This window comes from Haemorhous mexicanus, chromosome 8 (assembly GCF_027477595.1).
Source record: "Haemorhous mexicanus isolate bHaeMex1 chromosome 8, bHaeMex1.pri, whole genome shotgun sequence".
In the NCBI taxonomy this organism is placed as follows: Eukaryota; Metazoa; Chordata; class Aves; order Passeriformes; family Fringillidae; genus Haemorhous; species Haemorhous mexicanus.
In genome coordinates, this window is record NC_082348.1 from 13,132,260 (window position 1) to 13,159,614 (window position 27,355).

At 39.4% G+C, this 27,355-nt stretch overlaps 1 protein-coding gene across 1 annotated transcript in view; it reads left to right on the plus strand.

Moving 5' to 3' along the window:
- Window positions 1-27,355, plus strand: part of CNTNAP5 (contactin associated protein family member 5) — a 264,255-nt gene that overhangs the window by 54,221 nt on the left and 182,679 nt on the right. The window contains exons 2-3 of the mRNA XM_059852775.1: window positions 15,707-15,817; window positions 22,899-23,092. Of these exons, the coding sequence (XP_059708758.1) occupies window positions 15,707-15,817; window positions 22,899-23,092 (305 nt within the window). The remainder of the gene's footprint in view (window positions 1-15,706; window positions 15,818-22,898; window positions 23,093-27,355) is intronic.

Consider the following 27,355-nt stretch of genomic DNA (forward strand, 5'->3'; position numbering starts at 1 on the left):
GATTCCTCCTTTGCAAGAAATATAAATAGTTGGGCATACACTCTCAAGTAGATACATCTCAAGAATGCCCATCTGACCACTTGACAGGTGGAACTAATTCCGCTAATGCTTGAGATGCTGTTAAAGCCTACAAAAGATTTTATTTTCAGGGCATAATTACATGTCTGCCTTGTTTTACTGCATTAACAGTGTAAGTCGAGTTTCTAAAGGTTGCCAATGGCATAAATTACTATGAAGCTGAGAGTCTGCAGTGACAGTGGGTATTTTAAAAAAATGCAGTTTCCAAGAAATGAAAGCCTTTGACCATGTAGAAATGTCATGAATTTATGGATCTCTTAGGAAACTTAGGTGGTTTTGTTTTTTTAAAAAACTTTAAATTATTCAAAATAGGGAAGTTGTCCCCTATAGTGCATGTATCATGCAGGGATGAAGCTTTCCAGATGAAGTTTTATTCCCTTGAACTTCTCAGACCAGCAGTGTGAGAACATGCTTTCCTCTAACACTTACTCAATTTGATGCCTGGTGGGGGGAGGCAGGGAGCTGGTAGATTGGGCCAGAGGTAGGGGACTTGAAACAAAATGACATGATTCTGTTGAATGACTTGCATATGGCTTAGTGCATCTCTACGAGGTCTTACTGGTGTCAGTAAAGCTATATGATAGCACAAGTTGGCTGTTGTGATTATTCTTACAGGATTAATGTTGTAGCTCTGCCTGCCAAGTGCTTTGCAGCTGCCCACATGTGCCTTGTACGTACCACTTGGTAGGCAGGTCTAGTGATGGGGAAAGGCAATGCTATTTAATACATTTTTCCCCTGTGAATTTCCTTGATTCTACAATCTGTTAATAAAATTAAAAAGAGTATTTTCATACTAATTGTCATTAAATCTTTCAAATTTCAGAGAAGGGGCTTGGAGTCTTTAGCAGATGGTTGAAAATGAAATGCACTTTGGGGGAAACAGAAGCTCTGCCAAATCTGGACCTTGAACAGAACTAGTCAAATAAACAGAAGTGAGACACAGCAGGGATGGTTTGGAATAGGCTTTATTATGGCCAGAAAGCTTCAGGCTGTGAATGACCTAATCAACCTAAGCTCCAGACATACACCTAAATTAGCTTCCATTCTACCAGTCCTCATAGTACTCCATTTTTCTTTACTCAAACACCATCCTAACAGATGGCTCTTTTAACTGTCCATGATTGTTCTCTTTTTGTTGTATTTGTCCTAATCTATTCTCCTAATGCCTTTATTTTAATTTTCTCCTTTAGTTTACCCATCCTATTCCCTGACTCAATTCTGGCAATTTTCATGCATTTGTTGAGTTTCAAATGACTTGTTGTTCTATGAGAACAAGCAAAAAAAGTAATGGGAGCAAGGCTCCTCAGTGTTGAGGGACTCTGGAAGGATGTTCAGTTCCCACTTTACTGAGAGGATTTCTGTGTGACCTTGTCTCCTGCCTCATTTCCATCTCTGCAGCATGGGGATAAAGTGACGTGCCCTGCCAGAGGACGGGAAGCCATGCCTCATGTCATAAAAAGCACCATTCCAGAGGGGTCCCTTGTTGTCTGCATTTGCTACCCTGTGTGGTCCCTACTGCACTTAGGACTGTTGTTTACAGCTGGAATAGCAAACAAGCTTGGGCTTGCTTCTGTTCATTTACCCAGACTTGGCTTGATTAGCTGCGTGCAGCCCACAGCCATTTTCCTGCTTGGGCAGCGGCTGCAGAGCGTGGCCGTGAATGTCACACGGACGTGGCCTTGTGCTGGAGACACTGGTGCAGGCAAGAAACTGAAATGGACTAACATGACTCTGATCATGCTTCAGCATTAGCCAGGGCAATGACAAAATGCTATAAACATCCTCCAGGTAAGAGGTAAATAAAGGCAGCATAGCATCATGCTGGTCTCCAAGGTTAAAGGAATGGTTCAGCATGAAATTTGAATGGCAACAGATTGTGTGTCATTGTGATGTGAATTTGATTACCAAATTAGCTTTATTTAAAAAATAAACATATATACTGTGTGTATATATGTTATATCCTAGTAGTGTATATTATATATAATAATATACTAAACATATATCTTTATAAAGCTTTTGCACTTTTTATTCATAAATCAAATAGTCTCATGGCCTTTGAATTTGGCCTCGGCTTTGTACCAATAGACATGACTTTTCATAATCTTTTTGTGAAAAGTACCTTTTAGAGTAGGAGAGGCCCTTTAGGGGGTTTGATATGGGTACATAAATAGTCACTTGAATTTATGAGGCATTATTGCCCTGGAATTCAAGAGAACAGGAATTAACCTGGTGTAGTAGGTGTTGGTTTCAATAGCCTGAGGTGATACTCCTAAATTCTGCTACATTATCATGGTTTTAACATGAATTTAGTGGTTCACACAGAGGTATGCAGGGGATCATGTAATTTCCCTTTGTCATTCTGGTTTCAAGTGACCATAGTTGTAATGATTTACTGGAATTCTAATTCCCTTAACAATTAGTAGGCACACTGGAGCCCACTGGGTTTTATTCAGAGCTCATTGAAGCTAATGGAGGGGAAAAAAATCCCTTTGACCTCATTTGGCATTGGCTCAAGATCTTTGCAGTTGAAGCTGATGGCTTCATCAAAATCCACTTAACCTTCCAGGGATGAGCGTGTGACAGGGACTGGCTGTCAGGTCATTCTGGAGCTTCATGGGTCTGCTGGGAGGGGCTTCTATACTTTTGCCTCATTATTCCCTTTATTACCATGTAGGTGAAAGGAGCAATTTCAACAGTAGCAAAAGCCAGTGTCATGTCTTATGTGGTCTCTAATAACGTGGTCCAACCTCAGTGCTGTTTGGGTAACCCGGGATTCATACAGTTAATAATAAGTGTGACAGAGGATATGCCTTAGAATTTGCATTCTGACATATTTGTTTTCCTAGTTTTCACACTTTGAAACATCCTGAGATTAAAAAACAAATTATCTGTCTCCCTCCCACTCCATTATTTAATCATATCCCTGAATCTTTCCATGTTTTAGATGTGCCTTTCCAATGAACAAACCTACAGAGATAAACACCTAAATATAAGCAACTATTAGCATGTAGGTTTGGAACTGGTTTCTATTTCAAGAAAAAAGAAAACAAATAGAAATAATACAGTTGAAAAGAAGAAAATTATCAGCCTTCCTTAATTCTTCCTCAAAAATGTTACGGATTCCACAAAATCATCTCTTTTAATGCTCTGCATTATCATATAAACATAAATTTACAGATGTAATTATTGTATTAAAGTTTTTCTTGTGTCCTGGAGAAATAATTTATCTGAAGTTCACCTGATTCCATTCAGCTTAGTAACATCCAGAAGGAAGGTTTTCATAGAGTTTCTCCAAGTTAAAGCCATCAGGACACTACAAGAACTTTGTTATTCCTGAATACCACATTTTGTTGTATGAAAGGATAGACTTATTGAATCTACAAACTCAAGATAGTTTCACTGCCCCTAAGGATTAGGGAGGAGCCTTGCTAAAATAAATGTGAGTCTGAACCTGATCTTGGGCAAGCTGCTGTAGGGAACCCTGTGTGCTCTCCTGGGCTCCCTTCCAACCTTAGCCCCTCTTTGATTCTGAATTTCATGAGTGATCCTTTTCAATGGCAAGGAAAGCAGTAAGATCTACTTGTTGACTCCTCTGGGGCAAATCCTTTTTCACTTTTTCATTGGGCTGATGTACTAGGTTGTGATGCTGTAAAAAACTGCTTGTGAGATACAGGCTTTGCATTTCTTGTGTTGGAGGTATTGGCCATGGATCTTCTGAAAGCATATTCCTGTCCCTTTGATTAGTGCTAGCAGCAGGGAAAGCTGTTTCCACCACTGAGGGATATGTTTCAAAGCTATGTGTAGGGCTTTGGAATGTGACACCATTAAATGTTAATGTGCATTTTCAAATAAGGAGCCTCAAGGCTAGAGGTAACTCTTTGATCTTTAAAAAGCTTGCCACATAGAAGAGGGAGTTTGAATGTATACTTACATCTGCAAACACTTGCAGGTAATTAGATTTTAGTTTCAGGGCTGCAGGACTTTGCAGAAATTATTTGGATTTCAAAAGGCTCAAAATAAACATCAATTTCTATTTATCTCAAGGGATTGAGAGGGGCATAAAACAAACCTCTAATGGCCTGAGCCACGGTTTATTAATTGCTTTGTTGAAGAGATAAAACCTGTGGGAGTTTGTGTATTAAAATGGGATGTGAACCAGCAGAAATCCAAGCAGGATCTGAATTTGATTTAAATTGAGTAAGAAAATACACAGCTGAGCTTTCCTCTGTTGTTTAAAAGATTATTACCCTAATATATACAGTTGCTTTGTTTTTTAAAAAGTGTGTCTGGATTGAGCCATAATTATATGTGAAAGCATTTGAGCTAGTCATTCAGTATTGAAGGAATTGGATCTGTCTAAACAAAATGACATGCAATTAGGGAGCATGGGGGAGTTGTCTGTTTGCCATATCTGAAAATAAAGTTATCAAATTATTACCCAAATTGTTCCACATCTGACAACTGTATCTAGAAAGGCTTCTTATGGTAACTTTGTAAAGATGGCTCAGGTTTGTATACCGTTTGTGGCAGGGGACGGTGAAACATGGGAGTTTGGTTGGTTTGATTTTATTTTTTTCTGTAACTAAGACTTTTATAATTTTTTGTTTGCAAATTTCCTCACAACGAGGACTACTGATAGAAAGTGAACCTTTTTCCTTGTTGGATGAAAAATGGCCACTTTAGACAAAACAAAAGGTGGCTGACTGCTAGAGTTCTGCTGGTGTTCAAACTGATACATTTATCAATACTTAAAATCAAAACTGCCATTTTGTTGAATTTGGCCATTTTGTTTTTTAGTTGCTTGAATTTTCACTGTTTGTAAAAGAATTTTTAAGAATTCTGGTTTTGTTTACTCCCATGTGAAAGAAATACTGCACTGCAATCCTTAATGTATTGTATAGCTGTTATTTATTAATTCTGTTATTAATGTATATAAACTTGCTGCAGAACAAGTTCTGCATAATCCTCATGTGGACAGTCCTACTTCTTCTGGGTAGGTCCTTTTCCCTTCTTTTTCTCTTACCCTGTATTCACATAGCTTATGAGTCCTCCACCTTCAGTGTTCTTTGTTAAATCCAGGAGTTACTGTTTGTATCTGAAAGATAATGCAGACAACACTATATGGGTTCAAATTATCCTGATAATTAGCAGATATGTTTTGCAGAGGGTTAGGAAATACCTTCCACTTCAAAGAAAATACAATGACAGAGATGCTGAAGTGGGTTTGAGTTATGGACCAGAATTACAGTGATGGAAAGGCTGAGGACTGGGGTCATACAGTGCCATGAGTCTTGTTCAGAGCATGGGATTAGACCCTAAGATTGCATAAATTTGTAATGAAGACTGTAGCATCGATATACTCTCAAATACTGATTCTCAAAATAATCACAGGTAGTTTGAAAAGTTTGTGTATAAACTGTCTTGCTTGTTTGCTATCATGTTAAATCTGAGAGATCTCTATGTTTCCTTTCTCCTGTGGCACTAAAAATGCCACTGTGACTGATAAAGAGAAAACACAGTGCCCTAAGAAATGCTGGAAGAAAATTTTCATCTTTAAACTGACATCAAAGCTGCATTCACCTTGCTTTAAAATGGGAATTTTGAACTTTTTTCAGTCCTGTCTCTTATCTAAACCATTAACTTGCATAGAAGAGTCTTAAAAATTGGTGTTTCGGGGCTAAATAAGACATTTTTGTTGGAGGTTATTGAGACATGAAATGATTACTTATCATCCCTTGAAATGACATTACATTTAAATGCAATGGTACATGGGCACTTACCGCTACCTTCATCTCTGTTAATCCTTGCTCACAGCCTGCAAATTGAACATTCTCTCAGCCTTATGGGATGCACTGAAATTCTCACAGTTATAATTGGTTTTCAGTGTGCCATCCTGCATGTTGCACAATTTGAAGAGACTCTCTTCCAAACTGAAAATATTTAGTGAACCCCTCCAAACAGAACACACTTAGTGAATTCCATACTGTGTATTCTTTCCCCTTTAATCAGTTTTATCCATGAGTTCACCTGCAAAGATTCAAAGGGAAAATAAAAATTGAATGCATTTTATCATGATTGATTTGAAAATTCAGGGGACAACCTCTTGGTTATTGATGGCTTTTAAATTGCTCTGCATTGTTAGCTGGGCATGCCTGCGAAATTCATCAGCATTCCACAATCTGCCTCTGTTGTTTGCTTACAGATAGCAGCTCTAAATTTAGATGTGCACAATATAACCTTACCAGACAAAGTTATGGCATTAAGTTATGGCAGTCTGAAAGTTTTTGCAAAGTCTGCCTGTATAAATGGGCCCTTTTCCACAGAGGTCCATGGGAACCAGAGCAGAAACATCATCTTCAGGAAGGTGAAAGCTGCAGCCTGATTGAGTTTCCCACATGATGGATGTTGTCCAACCTCATTGCTCTTCTGAAGCAGTGAGCAGTGGTTGGGTTAAAAAGAGAGAGATTGGGAATGAGGCATCACACTCATGCAAATACTCCTGGGTCTTGCTGCAAGGTGGGGGTAAACTGTATGATTTCAAAGAAACTGGGAGTATGTGAACTATGGTACTGTGCTGGGAAGAGGACAAGACAAGAACTTACAAAGAGCTGATTCTTCCTTAATTTTCCTTATTGCATTCATCCGTGAATTAGTGAAAATTGTGTGACTCCCCAAAAGGAAGCCTAATCATGGTAATTGGATTCTTGGTTTTCTTCTCTAAGGTACCCCAGCTCACTGTGCATCTCTACAAAGGCAGCAGAGTCTTCCCTTACAGGTCTGATCTTTGGTGTCCATGGTCACAGGTGTGATGGTGATGAGCAGTTGGTGTTGGGCTGCTCTGAAGTGTGTGGCAGCAGTGCTGCCACAAGCACGCTAAATTTTAAGGTGACTCAAAATGTGAGGAATAGCATAAACGTCCATCTGTATGAAAGATTCCTCAGCTTGGAGAGGAGGGAGAAAAGCCTGGAGAAAAGAAGATTCAGGGGAATCTTCAGGGTAGTCCTCATCACTAACTACAGCTACCTGAAAGTTTGTTGCAGCCAGGTGGAGGTCGGCCTTTCCTCCAGGAAACCAGTAACAAGATGAGAGGAAACAACCTCAGGCTGTGCCAGGGGAGGTTCACGTTGGACATTAGAATTTCTTTAAATTCTTTCTAATGATGGTTAAGCTTTGGAATGGGCTGCCCAGGGAAGTGATGGAGTCACCATCCCTGGAAGTGTTCAAGAAATGACTGGACATGGCACAGCTCTGGCTTAGTTGATGTGGTGATGTTCAAAGGTTTGACTCAATGCTCTTGGAGGTCTTTTTCAACCTTAATGATTCTGTGATTCTAAGTAGTCAGAACTATGTTTCTGCCTCATTTGGCTGAACATTAAGTGGTAGAAGATATAATGGCTCTACTTAAATAATTTAAACAATTATTTTTCCAAATTTTACTAGAAAATTGATAATTTTTTTATTAGTAGTGTTAGTTATCTGAAATAACTAACCTGCAAATAAAGCACTTGTGTTTCTGAAACTGGTTTTCATGTTCTAGTCATGATAACCTATGTGCTGCTTCTTTTGTGCAGAAGTTTTTCTTATTTCTCTCCTGCTCATTTGTTTGGGTTTTTCCTCAATAAACCTTATTCTCAGTGAAACAGGTATTTACATTCCATTTAAGAAATTGTATTTGCAAAACTTAGAAAAATGCTTCACCAATGAATTCCTGAACAATTTTAACACTGAGTAACATCAGCAGAAAATCTGCTGTACCCCCTCTGCATTTTAATTTTCTGTAGGTGACTGTCTACAGAACTCAGTCTAGCAGGCTCTGATCATTCTTGTGTTTTTCTTCTAATAATGATCCTGGCAGCCTTGCTGATGGGTGCACATACATTAATAATTTTTTCTGTAAATCTAGTGGTGTTTTAATTGTATTATGATATCTTAAAGCACATACTATTCTGTTTCTAGAATCCATGGCTTAATGTATGGAACCCTGAACTCCTTCAGTGATGGCCTCTGGTGAACAGAGAATGCTCGTAACAAAGTCTGATGCTTTTGAAAGGCATCAAATTTCTCTTTTTGTGAGTGCTGCTAAAACTTGTGAAATGTTAAAAGACAGTCTTGATTTTTGGTATAAATAAACTTTCAAACTTTGTTTGAAATGCATGAGTAATAAGTCTCATCCAGGCCAAGGTAAAAAGAGAGTGCTTGTGTTAACGTGATGCTGTGTTGCCCAGAGAAAAGGGCCTCCATGTTCTTAGATTTTTTTTTTTTTTTAAAATAATGTAGCGAAAACTGCCCTGTGCTGACAAAGTCACTTGCCTGTGTTTTCCTGTACAGAAAGGTCATCTCAGGATACATTTCCCTACCATGGTGTGAGGGGATTTATACTGCCTCCTCTTTAAAGTGCATGGAATGTCAAAAGGGCAGACTTCAGGTATAAAACTCGCTTCATCTGTTGTGCCAGCTTTCTAGGATTCTGCTCTCAGGTCAAAGATCGAAGCATTTTCACATTAACAGGCTATCAGAAATGTGGAAAGGAGAGGCAAATGGGCGCAAGAAGCATTATATTCTGAGGAGAAAGTAGTAAGAATCTTGGGCAACTGCTGCTACACCTGCTGAGAGTAAATCACAGCTTTGGACAATAATACGCTTTTGCAGGTTGTTCATAGAAATATAAATGTTGGAAGGCTGAGTCAGCACATCCTTTTGTTGAAGTCTTTTTTTGTTTTCCATACAGAGCAGTTTCAGTAATTTTTGAGTGTCAAACTGATTTCTGTGATGGATTTTCTGTTCATTGACAACAGCTTATTCCTGTCTGACAGCAAGCCTCTGATGTAATGAAGAGCATGCGGTGTAAGATAAAGTGATGGTACCTTCATTTTGTAGCTGCAGACATGACTCACCTAAATGACATGGACTATGACAGAGCTGAAATTGGAGAACACTTCTTCCTTTAGCATCAGATCATTCTTCTTTAACTATATTTTGTTGGTAATTGGCTTAGTCTGATGTTCTTTCACCCTCTCAAAACAAGAATTGCTTCTGCATGTTAGTTTACTGGAACTGCACTGATGGCTATTTGAAATTCATAGTTTGAGCCCTGTCGCTCTGTTCCTGAAATGCAATTCTACTTCATTATTGTGAGCAGGAGTTACATGGCAGACATGCTTGTTTCAGTAAAAAAATAAGACCCAGTATTGAGTCAGTTTTATGAGAGCCCCTTGAGTTCAAAATTAGACTTGACCACTTTTTGTGAGACAAGGTTATATGTGCACACTGTGTCATGAAAGATACTCTATAAATGCACTGATTGAGTAATACTTTTATGTCTTTACAGGCATATGAAGGAACACTTATGTAATTTACAGTTGCTTAGGAAAAGCTCATGATTAGCTTAACTATTGACGTTTATTTGCAGTATAGCACGAAAAGAAAAAGGAACATTGTGTTGTTAAGTACTTTCTCTAGTGTCTTATATCTTGAAAAATATGCCATGCATTTCAGCTAACAGATGGAGTTCACAGCTGTGCATGTACGTGTAGCCAGTCCCTAGGAAAAAAAAAAAATGAAAAAAGAAGGAATTTCTTTTTACAGAAAAACAGGTTGTTTGGGGTTTATTTTATTTTTCTCGTCATGTTTTCAAGCATCATTTACTAAGGTCGTTAAATTGGTAGTAGAACCTAGTTGTAGGTGGTAGTTCCTTTGAGAGGCTTTTTGTAGGGATAATCTCCCAATCTCTTCCAAATCTGTAGCAACACTCCATCTTACTGCACTTCCTGTGTCTTTTGTGCATGTAATTATTTTTACCCCTCACAGAACCTCGTCCTTCTCCCTTGCACATATATCTCATTGGACTATAACAGTGAAGGTTAATTTCCACAGTAAGTCCAAGTATGTATTTTTTGCCTTTTCAAAGGAGAATTGTACCTACAGAAGGCAGGAGGAAAACAGATGAAGTGAAAGGCATCAGTGGTCACTCCTGAGGACTGTTAAGAGACGTGGTACAAAACGCATGGTTTGCATCTTTAAAACAAAGTATGCCATTAAGAGGGTAATGCTAAGAGGAATTTTATCTAGCCTATAAATACCAGTGAATCTTTTCAACTTCAAATCCCAGTACGGAGACAATTTACAGTTGCAATCAAAATGATGCACACAATTTAACTTCAGTACCATCTGTAACTCTGCTGGTATTTTAATAATGAATAAAATTATATCTTGGCAACAAAAGTCTCACTGAAATAATATATCTTTAATTTCCAAGTGAGACCTCTTAAGACTAAGCTACAAGGCCTCTGGTTTACCCTGAAATATCCTTCATGTGAATTAAAAAATGGACAAATCTATATTTAAATAGTTATCAGTGTGCTAGAGGTCTGTGATTCTGTGAAGTGTTGTTTAACTCCTTTGAAATTTGGAGATTGGGGTTCAAGCAGGGGTTTGCACAGCTGGCCACAAGCACTCCTGCCCTCACTGCACCTTTTGCATCTGCTTCAGCGGAGATGTATGAGCAAGGTCTATTGCAGGAGCTGTTTGGTGCTGTGCCAGGCCCTGTGTTCTTGAAGAAGAGCACCTACAGGAGGCACCTTCCCTTAAAATGCTTTTATTACCATATGATAGAACAGGAGGCATGACAGTTACCCTCTTCTGAATGTGTCTTTTTGCCTCCATCATGGCACCTAACCACACCATTCTCTGAGTTGTAATTCTCTCCTTTTTCATCTTCAGTTTCTGTATTTTGCAGAGAGGAGGCAATTTTGGCTCTGTTAATAGTTTGCATGCTATGTCCTGTCCCACACCATTCCCTCAGTTGCACCATTGGGTGACACCAGTCTCATGCTCCTAGAGTGCTGCTTTCATGGTATTTATAATTATTTTGGGATGCTTTTGGTTGCTAATAGAGTAGCTGCAGCATAGATCTGAGTCTTACTGTGGCTTGTCAGATACTTTGCATTAATGGTGACATGAGCTTGTTGGTCTAAGTATCAGTATTAATAATTACTTATTTTAACGATAGGAGATATTGACAAACAATGTACTACCACATTAAAAAAAAATGCAAACTTTGCAGTAAAGGATTTTCTGCATGTTTGTCCTGGTGAAGGTACAGCAGTACCAAAAGCAGTTAGAGGCTGATGTTTGAACCTTTGTGGAGGCCAGGGACTGAAGATGTTTGACTGATGGTGTCCTCTTTATCAAAGCTCTCGTTCAGGAAATATTAGTGACCTTTCTGGATGGCCTCACAAGTGGAAATCAATGTGTTTTGTCCCACTGGCTCTTCAGGTGAACCAGGGAAACCAGAGCAGGACAGATTTGTTAATGCATCTCAATTTGGCCTGTAATGACCCTGCCTCTGTTCCAGGGATTGATCCTCTTGAGAGGACCTGCTCTAAGATGCAGTAGTGTGATCATGATGGGTTCCTGGGGTTTGTGATTTTCTAAATGTCTTCAGTGCCCACTAATCAGAAGTTGCTGCTGAGGCTGTCTCAGCCTTGAAGAAGGTTATAAACTGGATCATGCCAAGCCTACCAACACCGGTGTGAAATGTGTCCTGGAAGAAGTAGTAAAGTTAGTCTGAATCTCTGATTTCTGTGCAAACTCTGTATTGATAATTTGTTAGCTGTATTTGAGAAACCTGCTGTTCTTCGGGAGCATTTGAAATACTGTCTCTCTAGGCCTTGGATACATATTTTTCAGTTATTTTTTCATACATGTCACAGATGTTGGAAGCCTTCACAAAGTACAAAGTTTAATCAGGCATTTGGGCAAAAGGCCTTCTCTGAAATTCCATTTTGTGTACTTTTAGTTAAAGCTGGTATTATCTGACATATTTCAAAGAAGCCTAAGAGTTAGTGTCTAAATGTCACTTGAATGATTTTGAACTGATAACATTTATACTTGTGGGATTGTTCAAAACATTCTGTAAAAAAATTAAAGTGCATGGGCAAAGAGGGAGAAGATATTTCCTTGTTTTTATTTGGTGGGTAATTAAAGCTACAAGAAAAGAATCAAAACCAATCAATAAAACAACTTCATAATATTAAAATAAAAAAGATAATAGATGAATTTCTCCTTTTTTTTAGGTAATTTTGTAATTTTTTCTAAAAATAATTAGTGAATAAAACCCAGAAAATTCAGGTTGATATATGTAACTGTTTTTCTTAATTCCAGAAGCAAGATTGCTTATGAAAGTTCTAGTAACACTCATAACACTGTAAATACTGTCAGTAACTGTTTGTTTTTCAGAAGTTGGCATGTTCAAGGTCAGCACCCTTTTCTCAAATGCAAATCAACATCTGTATTGTTGTGTGGTTTGCATAAAACAGTTGCCTTATAGGTACAATTAGACCCTCTTTTTCATTATTTCTTTGCTAATTAACTTGTCAAGGAAAACATAGGAGAAAACAACTGAACAACTGGCTAGTAAATGCACTTTTGTGAGTGTCCAGATGTTTTAAATGGTTCTGTAGTGTAGAATTATTCATTGTTAAAACCAATGTTTTTAATAGGTGTATAATGCAGTTAACTCCAAGAAGCAAAATTCCTGTCTTGACAGGCAAGACTCCAAAGCAAATGGAGAAATAGGTCAGGAAATATAGGTAAGGAGCTGTAAATGTGGGAGCACCTGAAATACTGGTTTTTTTTTCTGTCACATCAAGTGGGGGGTATGAAGCCTCTTAAAATGTGTGTATTGGGATTGTATGGTGGGAATCAGGATATACGCTGGTTTTGCTTTTGGTTTTACCATGGATCTTCTCTGATCTTGCATAAGCCCAAAATTTTTCATGTCTTTCTTGTCTGCATCCATCACAAAAAGAAGCATGATAATAACATTCTTTTTTGGAGAGTTTTATAATCTTGAGAGGTGTGTCTTTGGTGGTTGCTTTGTTTGCTTTTCAGCATTGCCTTCTCATGGAGGCAGGCCAATGGAATGACCCTCGTTGTACATGCGCATCCCACCTTTTTGAACTCTGTACCCAATTTCAGCTAAGTTTTACAAAGAGATATCAGTCTCAAATCTGTACACGTTGGGTCTCTGACAAGGGATGTTTCAGAGCTGTTCTGCAAATGACCTGGATTGTTGTGCATCTACAAGTTGACTGGTGCATCCCCCCAAGCACTTTGCTGTACTCTGGAATTGCATTTGGCACGTAGAAACTGTGGCATGTTCTGCATTGAAGGTGTGTACATGTAAAGCTCTTGGTTCAGTGCAAAGTTGGTTTTGACTGAGTGAAGGGCAGAAGAGTGACCTTGCATCTTGTCAGAGTACCCATTCAAAAATAATCTTCAGTTGGAGGAGATTCCTGCATGTTCTCTGAATCAATCAATCGTTACTCTCTTATCTGTTGAAAGTTGGGCTGTATTAGTCCTGGTGCTCTCAGGACTATCATCAATTTTTTAATGCTGTCCTGAAGCCTTAAACTTACATGTTTTTATAGTTAGATATTAATTCAGGGAAGGTTTCCTAGCTGTAGTTCAGCTGTTTTTTCTTTCCTTTTTTTTTTCCCCTTTCTTTTTTAGAACAAAGCAGAATAAGGATCCCAGAATTTAGTGTGGAAATGATGTTGCAGTTCTGTATCAGAAGAGATACAGATAAATGGGCATTGGAACAGAAGCAAAGGATATGGAAATTTAGACAAAGCATCTCATAGTTACAGGACCTAATTGTCACTTCTCAGCCTGGAGCCTCCTGATATCCCAGGGAAAACCTTAAATGTGCTGCTCTGAAATGGTTTCCTCTTGCTGTGATGCTGAGATACTTGGTGTCCCATAGGTATCCAGTCCTGCCTTTGGGGAACAGTGGTGGACAACTGGATCACAGGCTGATTGATGGGCTGGGTTCTCTCGTGGCGTAGGAGCAACCACAGGGAGCTGAAGAGAGCCAGCAATCTACACAGTGTTTAAAGTGAAATCTCTGCATTCAGTTATTTCCAGCCTCCTGTTTTAAGTGTTGCTGAATAGTCCTGTAGATCTGTCCACAATGATTTTAGACTTTCTTTTGAGAGGTTCCCAACCCCTCTGATGGTTTTATAGAATGCAGAAGTTTGGGTGAATTCAGTGCCCTCATGAACTCACCATTTCCAATCTTTGTTTAAATCTCTGTTCAAGTCATGAGTGACGGTGAATTTAAGACCCTCAATTTGTAGGTGTTTTGTTTGGGATTTTTTTAGGTCCGAATACAACAGCTATGGCCTGATCTCACGGTGTACCAGGAGACCTCAAGCACTCCACTCTTTGAGATTCAAAGGGTGGAAGTCATAGGGCATCTGCTCAGGACCACGATACTTGTTTTGTTGGCTAATTATCCTTGTGGCTACAACATCAGTGCAGATTTGTCCCTAATTTATCTATCTTGCAGAACTTGCTAGGCCTTTTTGCTCTTGGGAATCAAAGAGATGGAAGAGGTTTTGGATAGAAGTTTGGTTTGTGAGATCCATCATTCAATGCACTGATATAAATTATATTGATTGCCTTGATTTTCCTTCATATAGAGCTGGATTTTGATTACAAAAGTATCTGAGTTGTTTTAGGAGTCATTGTGGAAAGGGATGAGGAATATTTTAATGTAATCTGTCTCAATGTGAAAAAGGTATCACTCAGATTTGAAATAATCTAAATTAATTTTCATAACTATCCAGGAAGTTCTACTTTTATTGTCTTTTGTAGCCCTTTCTGCCACCCCTCCCCCCAATCCTTGCAAATTGCATATCTACTCTCTGAGTGCAAGAACACTGTGGTGGCCTGAGATCCTGGTGACCTGCAGGCCTTTTCCAGTAATTAGGTCCATGTTTGCTCCATGGGAGATTCAATTAAAAATGAGAGGGGTTTATTATTATTATTATTCCCTACTGAAACTCCACATTATGTTCTTGAGTGTTTATGTGACAGCATTGTAATGAGAAAATTTACTTTATTTAATTCTGTCCCTGTTCAAACATTATGGGCTCAAAAATTCCATTGGAGTATTAGCATAGCCCATCTGTCATCAGAAGCAGTTGTGAAAGAAAGAGGGGAGAAACGTAGAGACTGCTCATGTGGGTGAACAAAGCTAATTTGGCCCTGTACTTTTGTGTGAGCTTGGGGAAGAAATGATGGAGGTGTTCATATTTTGAGATTCTAGTGCAGTCTGAGGCACCTGTGAAGCATGAAAACACTTTTACATGTTGTAAAAGCCCCCACAGCACGTTCCTGTGTGTCATTTCCACACAGAAGTATGAAGATGCAATTCCTACATTACATACCTGTTCTGTGGAAAAACTGTACTGAACACAGAACACCTGAGGTGTTCTCTAAAGGCTGCCAGGCCATTACTGCACTCTTCCAGTGGCTTTTGCAACATGAGTTAATGCCCTCTTTAACTGCAGGGTAGACAGTCAAAGCTCATTCACTGAAAGGACAGCATTTCCAGTTTTTCAAGCCATTGATGACTTAACAGCAGCTCCCATGTGGTTGCTGTCCCACCAGACTGGGACATTCTGGAGGGTTAATTTCAGTTCTCATATGTGAATTCAAGCACAAGTGTGCTGTATGTCCATTCTCTGTTTACTAAGTAGGAAAAACGCCACCTGGAAATAGCACAAGTTGGCATATGTGTTGCTCATATGATGACCTCTCTATGTTTTGTTTTCCTTTTTAGATAATTGTGATGACGCATTGGTATCTCCCTTACCTTCAGCTGCCCTTACCAGTTCCTCTGAGCTCTTCAGTACTCACAGTCCCAGCTTTGCAAAACTCAACAGGCGAGATGGTAAGGTTGCAGTATGAATGCCTAAACTATTTGTTTTAATTGCTTTCACAAAGAATATCTTTCTATGCTGTTTGTATGCAGTGCATTCAGAGCCAAGCTGAACAGAGCTGTTAATTTATGCTCCTGAGAGTGTGCTATGTAGGAACTATTTCCTCCTTTATTATAGTAAGCTTCTATTAATTGTGAAGATCTCCTCTTCCATTGTAGAGATATTATCAAAGAAGTTCAGACAGTCTTTTGCTTTGGATGAGTTCCCATATTTTAAGAGTTTAAAGGTCATTAGGTTTGAGACCTGCAGAAAATGTGTTAAAGACAGTAGCAACTAGGTATAAAATTCCAGCGGAATTCGATGATTACACAACCCTGCAGAAATAGTGAACGTGAAAAACAACTTCTCAGACATTTGCCATCAGGAATGTTTGAGGTCCAGGTAATGAGTTCACACACCAGGTGGAACTGTGAATATGAATAGTACCAGAAAGGAGAAGTTGGCAGTATTTCAGGCATCATTTGACATCCTGTTGTAAATTCAGGTTGTCAGTTTTCATCTTACTTCCAAGGCAGAGCCTCTAAAAGTGGAAAGCCATGTATTATCATATTACATATTAATTTCATTTTAGGAAACACTAGAAAGATCACTACTAGAAAAAAGGGTTTAATTGAAAATAAATCAGAATTTTCATTCTTAAACATCCCTGAAGTTTGTTTTAATCAAACACCATTTGATAAATCTATAGAAAGACAGTAAAGGGCTCTCTCTTATATGCTTGGCACAAATGGTAAGGAGTTGCTTGGCCATTAAACAAGTGTTAGATGGGAGTTACAATACCATATTTGAACTCTTGAAACAGAGTTCCTCAGAAGTAAAAGGTCATATGGTTACTGCTCAACAAAAGAAAGTTGTAAACATTGAGCATGATATTTGAGTTTGCCCTGCCTTCGTCTCCAACTGCTGGTGAATAGATATGCTTATGTGATTGTGCAGATGGCTCTAATAGCTAATTTTATCTGTAGAAAAGAGGAAGTGATTCAAAATCAGTATTGCAAGTCAAGCTGCACAGGGACCTAGAAGCTAAATCCTACCTTGTCTAATTCTTTTGCTGCATGGACTTGTGTAGTAATGTATAGTTGTAGTGCTTGCAGAATTCATATGGGGACTTGCTGTGCCTTAACCCCCAAAAACAATGAAGCCCCAGACAGCTGCTCACTCCAACATGGCCTTACCACAGCCTCAGTCCTTTCAGAGGTAAGCCTGCTCCTGCCTTTCCCAAGGCTGCAGTCCCTGCTTTGTGGTGGGCTTTGACATACTCCAGCATGGCCTCATGCTCAGCCACAGTGCTTCAGGGAGTACCTCCTGCAGTGTGCACTTACCCTTGGCCCACAATCCCTTCAGAGGTACCAGCTGTGGTACTGCTGTAAACACAGCCACAGGCACTTTGAGATATCACTGCTCTGGCATGGGCTTCTTCACAGCCACAGCCACAGCCACCTGGGCTGGCCTTTTGCCACAGGGACTCGTCTGCAGGTCACACCCCTTTGGCTTGAGTTCACACTGGAGATCCAGCCTGCCCAGGGCACAGATCAGCAGAGATGCCCTGGCCACTTGCCAGCCCAGGAGCATGGGCACTGCTGTTGTCAAATGGTTCCCAGGCCCAGCAGTCAGATGATAAGCAGTACAGCAAGCAGCAAAAGCAAAAAGTAGCTGCTAATGAACAGTAGACTCTAATAAGCAGTAAGGGAAGCAAGCCCCATGGCAAACACAGAAGCTGCTGATTAATAGCTAACCAGCAGTAACAGCTGTAAATTCAATCTAGTACATTCCAGTCAAATCTGCAATTATCTCGAACCCTTTGAGGCCCACATGGGGCACATGTCCTGGACCAACACAGCAACTCAGCCCTGCACAGCCTCCCTCCCCCTGCTGGTATGGGGCAGAGAATCACCAGAGTAAAAGTGAAGCCATCACTCTGAGCATCCTTTTCCTCCTCCTGCCTGCCCCAGCTGTAAGTGATGCATGATGCTATATGGGATGGGATATCCCTGTGGTCAGTTGGGGTCAGCTGTCCTGGCTGTGTCCACTCCCAAATTTTGCTTACCCCTATCTCTTCACTAGTGCTGGGGTGTGAGGAGCAGAAAAGGCCTTGGCCTGTGTGTTAAGCAATTCTCAGCAATAACAGAAACATTTCTCTTTTGTCAACACTGTTTCCAGCACAATTAGCCCTGCACCAGGTACTGTGAAGACAACTAAGTCTTCTCTCACCATAGCAGTGCCTGAGCTTGGATTGGAGGATCAAGCAGTGGTAGATGGTGGATGTAGAAACTTTTTTGGACTGATACTTGAATGCAAATAGGAGATACCTTAACAGGAAATAATATTTCTTAACAAGGACTGGGCTGTGGCATTCTGATAGTGTTTAATATTTTGATGAGTTGGCTTAGCTTTGCTTGTAATTGATAAGACAGTGCTGCAAGGGACAGAGCCTGTGGGTAGAAAGCCAGATTAATATATTTGTTAATGTAAACATGAATGCAACAAGTGAAGATGAATTTATAAAGCACAACCCAGTTCTTTATTGGCAGGAAGTACTAATTCATCAAGTTTATTCAGTAATAGATAACAATAAGTAAAAGGCTGTTGTTTAAAAAAAAAGGCCTGCAGTAGTGGAATGTGCCATTTAGAAAAACAAACACACAAAGTACCCATGAGTAAAGCTTTGTGTGAACAGCTGAAAGTGCTTAATTAAAATGCTGATAAATCTGTACTGGTAATGCTAAAGAGCTAGTATAATTCTGATAAATAAGATTCTGAGGTATGAAATATATTATTTGCCCATGAGAGGGATTTATCAGCTTCTCTATATACAGTAAATAAATAATGAAAAATAATAAGAAAATTGCTACAGTATGACTGTATCACCTAAGATTTTTCAGTTCTTATTAGCTCTCAGCCTGAGTAGTCAGTATATGCAATTATGTATGAGAATATAAAGCATATATAGTGTCAAAAAGAATTTATTTTATGGCCAGGAAGTGTTTGATCTGGGCATTAAAGCAAAATTCTGCAGCAGGGAAGCACTTAGTTGCAGTGGGAAGTCCAGGAGCTTTTAGTAATATATACTGTATATAAAGCCATTTGAGCTATTTGTAAGGCAGGTAGGGTGGAAATAATAATTCCCTTTGCTTTGTAATAATCAACTACAAATAAGTATGGGCATCCTGAGCAGCCCTGGGGAACATCAAAAAGCATTGACTGTGTAACACTGGGCTTAAATGCAATTTTTGAAACAACTATGGCAAAATGTACAAACAGTCTGAAAAAGAAACAAAAGTATTTGATCATATTTCTTGGAATCATATGGGTCTCCAGCTGAGAAACCATCAGATCCTTGCTCTCCACATATTTCTAACATTATGATTTGTTGCCATGGAGAACAGGAACAATATATCAGATTCCTGGGGTATTGTTTCTCCACTGGGGTATTTTCCCCATACCATTCCATGTTGAATGCCTCCTTTGAAATGATTCCCAGAAGATATGAAATGTGTCAGCTGTGAGGAATGATGGTGTAGCACAATGGGCAGAATCCTGTCAATGCCAGTGGGAACATGGTGGGCAGAAAGGGGAAATACTGAGCATCCTGTCTCTCGTTTTTGTTGAGAGCCCATGTGACATCTTAACACACCTAAAACATGTGTGCAGATCTGATGGGCATAATCAAAGCCAAATCTTTTGTCTGGTTTGAATTTTGAATTTGCCACAGTTAATAAAAGTTATATGGTCCTCTTCAAGATGTTTGTGCCCAATTGCAGGAAAAAGATGTTGGGTTATGCTTGAATCTGTTCTGAGGACTTGATATCCTGTAAGTTGTGTCTTCAGTAGCCCATGTTGTTGCCTATTAGAGCCTTCTTGTCCTTTTTCTTGGGCCTGTTCTGGCAAACAGTCCAAAGGGCAAGCATCAAGGTGGGTAGAGGAGCAAAGGGCTCTAAAGAGTTGCTCTGCTTTGATTGTGCTTTTTTGCTACTTCCTAAAAAAAGTACAGGATGAGTTGTTGACACACTATCAGGAACGATGTACATAAAAGAAGTGTGCAGACAGACTGTGCTGGAAAAAATGCCAGTAGCTCTTGTGCCACCCGCTCTGTATCACGGAGTAAATGTGGAGGAAAAAGAACAGTTATTGATTTTTGGCACTCACAGCAGTATTTGGTGAGGATTTGGGATAACCACAGAAGCAAGCAGAAGCTACATGTTTGCTTTATTAGCAGAATTGAGAGAGGCCCAGTGGGAAAAGCTTCAGTTCTGCCCTCAGTCATGCAGCCAATGCAGCTTTGCTGTTGCCAGGATTTTAGCTGCCATTCTTACCAGCAGCAGAATTACTGTTCACCTGTGGAAATGGTAATGGTGGAAGGTTTGGGAGAGAGGAGACAAGTGGGCTTGCTTCTCCACAGGAAAAAATATATGAATCAGCTGCTGTTCTATGAAGACATGGCCTGTAACTGATCTTTCTTGGAAGACCAGCTTTGGAGAGGTGATGCTACGAGCAGGTGGCAGTGCTGTGCCTGCAGTGCTTGCATCTAAAGAGTGACATTCCCAGCAAATAAATGTGCTTGTCATGTAAAGAGAGATGCAGTTCAGAGATACCATGCAATCTATGATTTTAGGGCTCAAGCTCAACACAGATCTCCCAAATTTCTGTTCAGCGTGTATCATTTGTTTGACTTCGAAATTAGAAGCCTGTGGTGTTGTGCTCAAGCTGGAAAATAGCAGTGCACAGTAAAGCCAAACACTTTTGTTGAAATTGTATCACATTCCTGCCACTTCTAGCAGCAGAAGGGAGAAAGCATAAAGTAGATATTTAGTTATGATGTTTGACATACTGCTGGGAAGCATCTGTGCTAAAAGGCTTGGCTTAAAAATTTATGTATAAACTAGAACATAGAAAGCAAAGTTTTTGTGTTTTTTAATGGAAAATTCACCAAATATTTTTGTTACGTGTTATTTTCCTTCATCTAGTTGTCATTCTCTATGTTGAATGAAGGAAAGATGAAAATGCCAACTTTCTTTTATTATGTGCTGAAAACATCTAGAATAGGCTCTTTTGAGTCATGAATGGAACAACTTTGCCAGAACTTCTGAAGCAGATTTTTATATCAGTTCCTGGAATAAAACTGGAGGAAAAAAAAAAAAAAAAAAGGCAGCAACTACTGTGTTTAGAGTCTATTTTAGATACTGGATATTACAATCCAAAGGAAGTTTGCCCTTGATTCCTGTGTGCAATAGTCACAATGGTGTGTAGGAGAAATCTGTAGTTTGTTGTCTTTGAATACAGCTCTGTAGTTTGTACCTTAAAGGCAGACAACATACTTTCTATATGACACTAAAAATATCAAAATAAAAAGTGCTGGTGTGGGTGGTAAGCTTGTTAGGACTTTTAACAGGAGGTATTATATAAGCTATATATAGGTATGGAGTTAAAAGAGCTATAAAGTAGGCAAAGAAGAAATCAGTGATGAAATTCCTAGTATTCTCATTAGGTGTTTCATGGTGTGCTCATAGGACAAAGTATTCAGTTTAAGGCAGGTAAGATAATCAGTGATGATGAAGACTTCTGTTGTGATTGAAGAGGGTAAATCATGGCACTAAGAAGCAGTATATGTTGGTTTGGTTGCAAACTTTTTTCCCTGGAGAGTTCTTGTAGAAGAATGGAGGCTGAGTCATCCAGGGGAGCAGGAACAATACAGGTATGGAATAGATATGGTTCTGTTTCAGGAGTTCAGATAAATCCTATATTAATAAATTGTAAATAAATACAGTTCTAACGCCCACTCTTAGAGAAAGGGATTTCAATTGTGAGTTGGAAACTACAATACCATCCAGAAAAAAAAAAAAAAATCTGTAGAAGTGCAGAGTTATTGAAATTGAGTTCATTGGTGGAAAGCACATTTATTAATCTTTCAACTCTATTCACTTCAATAAACTTTTCATGCAGCAACTTTGAGACAGATATGTTCAGTTTTATTCCCAATGTGATTGTGTTCACTGTACTCATACAGGAGGGCTTTTCCATACTTCATTAATAATGACAAAACAAAAAGGTGTTGGGTTGCAGAAGCAGTGGCAGCCTCAAAATTTGCTGTCTTGGCTACTTGGTTGATGGCTTGTGTTCTTCATAGCTGCATTGGTTGCTTACTGGTGAGGCTGAATGGAACACTGGGTGTATGCAGAGAATTAATGTGTGCAATGAGAAACAAGTTAAAGGAAAATAAACATAGCCTGTAATTTCAGGGTGTAAAAGAAAGCAGGAGACCATAAAATAATATATTCCAGTCTGGAATGGTTTGTTTTTTAATCATAATCTTCCATTTATTGTAGTGAGCAAAGTGGTAAAATGCAAGCAGTGGTTACAGTTCTGTTTCGTTGCCTTGGTGTTTCCACAGGCCTGTTTAACCAATGAAGGAATTCAAGGGACAGTGCAAATCTTTACTTTTAAAGAACAAATATGAATCACAAGCTCATGTCAGAGACAGCCTGCTTTCCAGTGTGAAGGCAGTCCTTTCAGTTGTTCAATCAAATGGTTTCTAGCTTTACAACAAATTATCTGAACTGCATTTATAAGGTGCAATTAAACAATTCTTTCAAATACTTAATAGGGCTCAAATAAAAACAACTAACACTTTGCATTTCTTTCAGAACATAGCAAAAAGGAAAATATCAACGCAAACTGCAAGTTACAAGTTCACATTCCTAGAACTGCAAGGAGGGAATAGATATGATTTTTTTGGGGTTTTTTTTTGTGATTGAGCATGCACCAACCTCATTGATGTTTGTACAGCTGAAAAAGAATAAATTTCCTTAAAATGCCTTAGAAATTCAAAATTCTTTGTGAGCTTTAGGTTAATGGAAATAACCTGATGGAAGCACACCTCATGTAGTGTATTTCCTAATATAAAATATGAAAAAACAGCCGCATGCTCAAGTAGAGTCCTCTGTGACGACCTGAAATAATTTAATGGTTCTTTATCAAGCATAATTTTTTTTCTGCTGTCACTGTCATCTAAATTCTCCTCATCCACTCTTTCAGGAGCTGGTGGCTGGTCCCCGCTGGAGTCCAACGAGCAGCAGTGGCTGCAGGTGGATCTGGGAGACAGAGTGGAGATCGTGGCGGTGGCCACGCAGGGCAGGTACGGCAGCTCGGACTGGGTGACCGGCTACGCGCTGATGTTCAGCGACACCGGCCGCAACTGGAAGCAGTACAGACAGGACGACGCCGTCTGGGTAGGTCTGAAGTGGCCATGCCTTTGGCCCCAGAGCTCTCTGGTTCAGGCTCATTTGGGTGTTTGGAGAAGCAGCTCTGGTTTCACATCCAAGGAGTGCTGCAGTGGTGAGAGAGCAGACCTGAGCGACCCCACGGGGTGTTTGATCTAAATGGGTTATGTCACCGACTGTCTGTGTAATACAAGTTTAGGCCTCAGGAGTACATTGCTTTTCAGACTATGAGGATGATCAGAGCACTTAAAATGACCTGTGTGCTTTTGTGCCTGGTTGGCTGTGATTCAGGCACACCAGGGTAAATGGGGCTAATCAGCTCCGTGCTTTCTCCAGGAAAGATGAAAATTAATTCTATGCCTTATACATGTTTGGCCAGAACAAGAGAGATCATGCTGAGGAACATGGGTGGTAAATTGCTCCTCAGCTGGATCTGCAGCATGGGTTGTGGGATGATTGAGGAGACACACTAAAAGTGATCAAGGCTTTTTCTAATACTTTAATGCAGACTTGACCATTGCTGTGTCACAGGTTCAGTGTGTGGCTGTGCCAGGTGCTGTTGGTAGGAGTGCATGGGGCCAGCAGTGGCACCACAGGTATGGATGGAAAAGTTTACAAGGTTTTTTTTTTTGTACCGAAAATGTCAATCATTAGTGAATGGGTAAAAAATGGTGGGATTCTCCCCATGCTATGTGGTGTAGTTCTGTGCAGCAATAGCCCTGGTAGCATGAAAATACATGGTGTTAAAAGAAACAGATTCTTCACAAAAATAAAGGGGAGCATGTTAAGGGTGACCAAGTACACTTATGTTTTGTCTTTGGTTAATACTTTGCTTAAATGCTGTGTCACAAAAGCAGATTTTGCTTCCAGAGCACAAGGACTGTGAGTGGTGGGAGCTAGGGTACAGCAGGAAGAGGGGAGAGGGGCTGCTTAATTTTTCCCCAAGTGTGTGGTGGCAGTGGAGATGCATGTACAGTGAGGTGAACTTCTGTGCATCTAAAATCCATTGTATCATCACTTTGCTTTGTCATGGTCTGATTCAGGGAAACCTAATGAAATCCTTCTTCCCTTAGAAAAGCAACTTGGGTCCTAAGGTGGTCATAAAGTTGTCAAGTGCTTCACCTGTCGCTTAAAATGTTATGTTAGGCTGTCTTTGCTCTGATACTTACATACATATATATATATATATACACACACACACATTTATGTATATATAGAAAATATGTATATGTACTATATGTATGTGTATGTATATATAGGTATATACTGTATGTGTGTGTGTGTATGTGTGTATATATATATATATATATATATATATATATATATAAAAGCTGTGGAATTTGGACTGAATATAGTGATCATTTAATCTGTCTCTTGACTTCCACCCATGGGAATCTGAAATCCGTGCTGAGATATTTTTACAGATTTGGTGTCAGTTAAGTGCTTCTTTGCCTGAAAATATTTTGTGGCTTGTTAAAAATTTGTATTAGGACAAATTAATTTTTTATTACGTGTCAAACTTTTCAGTCCTTTTCTTTTCTGGAAACACTTTTTATTTTCTAACTTTTTCTTCTCAAAGGGAAACTTGAAAAGACAACAAATAGAATTTACCACAGCAAATCTTAATGCCCTAAGGATTCAATTTATGAGTTTCTTATCTGGCACCTAATATTGCACATGAGAATAAGAACAAGCCTGGCAGGCATTTAACAGTGAATTAGGATTTATGAGCAACCTGGGCTCTCTTGTTTTACTAGAGTGATCAGGCATAAAGTTGATTCAGGGCAGAAACTGACACAACTTCCAAAGCCTTAGCAGACCTGCATGCTTGTTTTCTGGAGAGAGAATTTTTGACAATGTTTCTAGTGGAAATCACCATAGACTACAAAGCATAATATTCTATATAATTGAAGAAAAATGAAATCGACTTTGGGTGTTGAAAAGGAAACAAAGGATTTGGATAATTTTCCCATTACCTTAGTTTGTAGGAGTCACATTGACCAAGTGAGCCAGTAATGTAATTCCAGTCCAGAAGAACCATTTGCTCCATGTTCCCAGAGGGCTTGAAGGGTTTGTTAGGATGCCTCCCCAAACTTTCCTGGTGGAAATATCTGATAATGTAAATCCAAAGTGGGCTCATTTGACATTTCATTAGACACTTTAGTCTACCTGAACTGGCAAGTCTCTAACACTTAGGAGCCTGTATGCCTACTCATGGAATTAATGAAGATCAAGAATTTCTTCTGTACAATTTTTATTCTAAATAAAAAAAAAGTGGATTTTTTTTTCCCTGTCACTTTTGGATTTTCTTCACTGAATTAAATTAGATCTAGAGAGCCATTCAGAGCACAAGTAGGAAAGCCAAAGAGGCTTTCAGAAGCGTGTATAGAGTTAAAATTTCAAATTGTGCAGTGTTCCTCTTTTATTGGCAGTTATCCTTTCCTTAGGGTTTTTTCCAACTAAGAAGAAACATAAAAGTGTGCTGTCCAGCTGAATGTTAAAGGTTTTTTCAGACCCTTGGGTGAAATGAGGACAAGCACAACATGGTGCTTGTCCTGAACATCTGGGTGTTGAATAGCTGTAAGGGAAGTTCTGCATTGCACACCCCTTAGGAAAGAACCCTTGCCCTTGACTTAAGGTAGTGGACCATTTCACAGGGCTGGGAGAGCAGCCCCCCCAGGGCAACCTCCACTGTCACAATCTGTGGCAGTGTACACTGTACCAATCTGTCACAAGTGTGGTAGTTCTAGACTTGAGAATCTCTATCCGTGCTGGCTTTGGTTCATTGATGTTTTTTGCTCAGCAGGAATGAAAACATCCCTCAATTATCAAGACTGTTTCCAGGACAAGCCCAAACCAGACCCCCATACCAATTACACTGGTATGAAGAAAATTAACAGTTAAACACAGCTTTTTTTTTTTTTTTTTTATGGGATGGGTGGGATGGTCTGTCCAAGAGGGATTTAAGGCAGTAGTTTCCTCTATCAGGGTGAGGTGGCAAGTTACCAGTCCTTAATTTCTACTCAAGCCAGGTCAGATTTGATCTGCATTTTCTCCCAGCCTATGTGCATGACAAAGAAAGAAAGCCATGGTGTATTCCCAGTTGCTGACACTGCAGTGCTCTCGTGGAGGAGCTTGCACTGGCCCAGCCTTTCCCTACTGCATATCACCGGGCCATTGGCCACATATGGTGGGAACGGCAGGAAGGCAGCAGGGCCTTCAGTAATCCCCAAGTAAATCTGTCCAAATGAAACTTTTCTTAATGATCCTGAGAATGTCAGATGGTCCCTATGCAAGTGCTCTGATGCTCTGAGGAGTTGTTGTGGGTATAAGTTTGGTCCACCCATATGGCAGAGATGTTCTGCAGTGCATCGGAGACCTGGGTGCATAAATTCTTTATTGGGCTGCCAATAAGACAGATGTTTGCACACCAGCATATATGACATATCACCAGTAAAAGTCCCTTTCTCTTTATAGAGATTACCAGGCTTATTATCCTCCTCTCCAGCTTGCATACAGCTCCCATCAACTTCCTTGTTAATGAGGACTGCATAGACAGATCACAGGGAGAATCAGAAAACCTTTTAAGTTTTCACTCAGCCTGTGTTTATGATGTTAGTAAATTCTGCAGCTGGAGTTGAAGACAAGACAGATTAGCCATTTAAAACCAATTTTCCAACCCCATTTGTATTTAAATAATCTTGTTACAAAAGGACTCTCTGGTTCAGAGCAAACTAGACTTATAATTATATTTTCAATATGGATAAATCAGCTATGTGTGGACACACTAGCTATTGATTGGGAGACATAAAACATAAATCTTATTGCTTGTAACAAGTAAATGATTTTTCAGTGTTTTTAAGTGTTGAATAATTCAGCATTTGCTTTACCTGCATACACATCACAGCTTGAGTCAGTCCAAATTGTGTATTTTACTAGGAAAAAAGTGTGGGTTGTGATACAATGCTATTTCATTTTAGATTGCAATTTTTATGCTATCTATATTGAAAAATACTTACAAAGCTGAAAAACACAATTATGCAGGAAGGCACAAAGGAAGGGATGAAACAGGCATAGATGCATGCAACAAAAGGAGAAAAGAGATGTTCTGTATACAGAGTTTTGAAAGGAGAAGGCGAGCTTGTGGAATTGGAGATAAAGGCAGACTTTTCTGACAGTGGCAGAGAAGGCTTTTATATTAGAACAATTAATCTGTGCAGAAAGGCAATGAAGAGGGAAAATGGCATAGATGGCAAGGAGATAGTTGACACT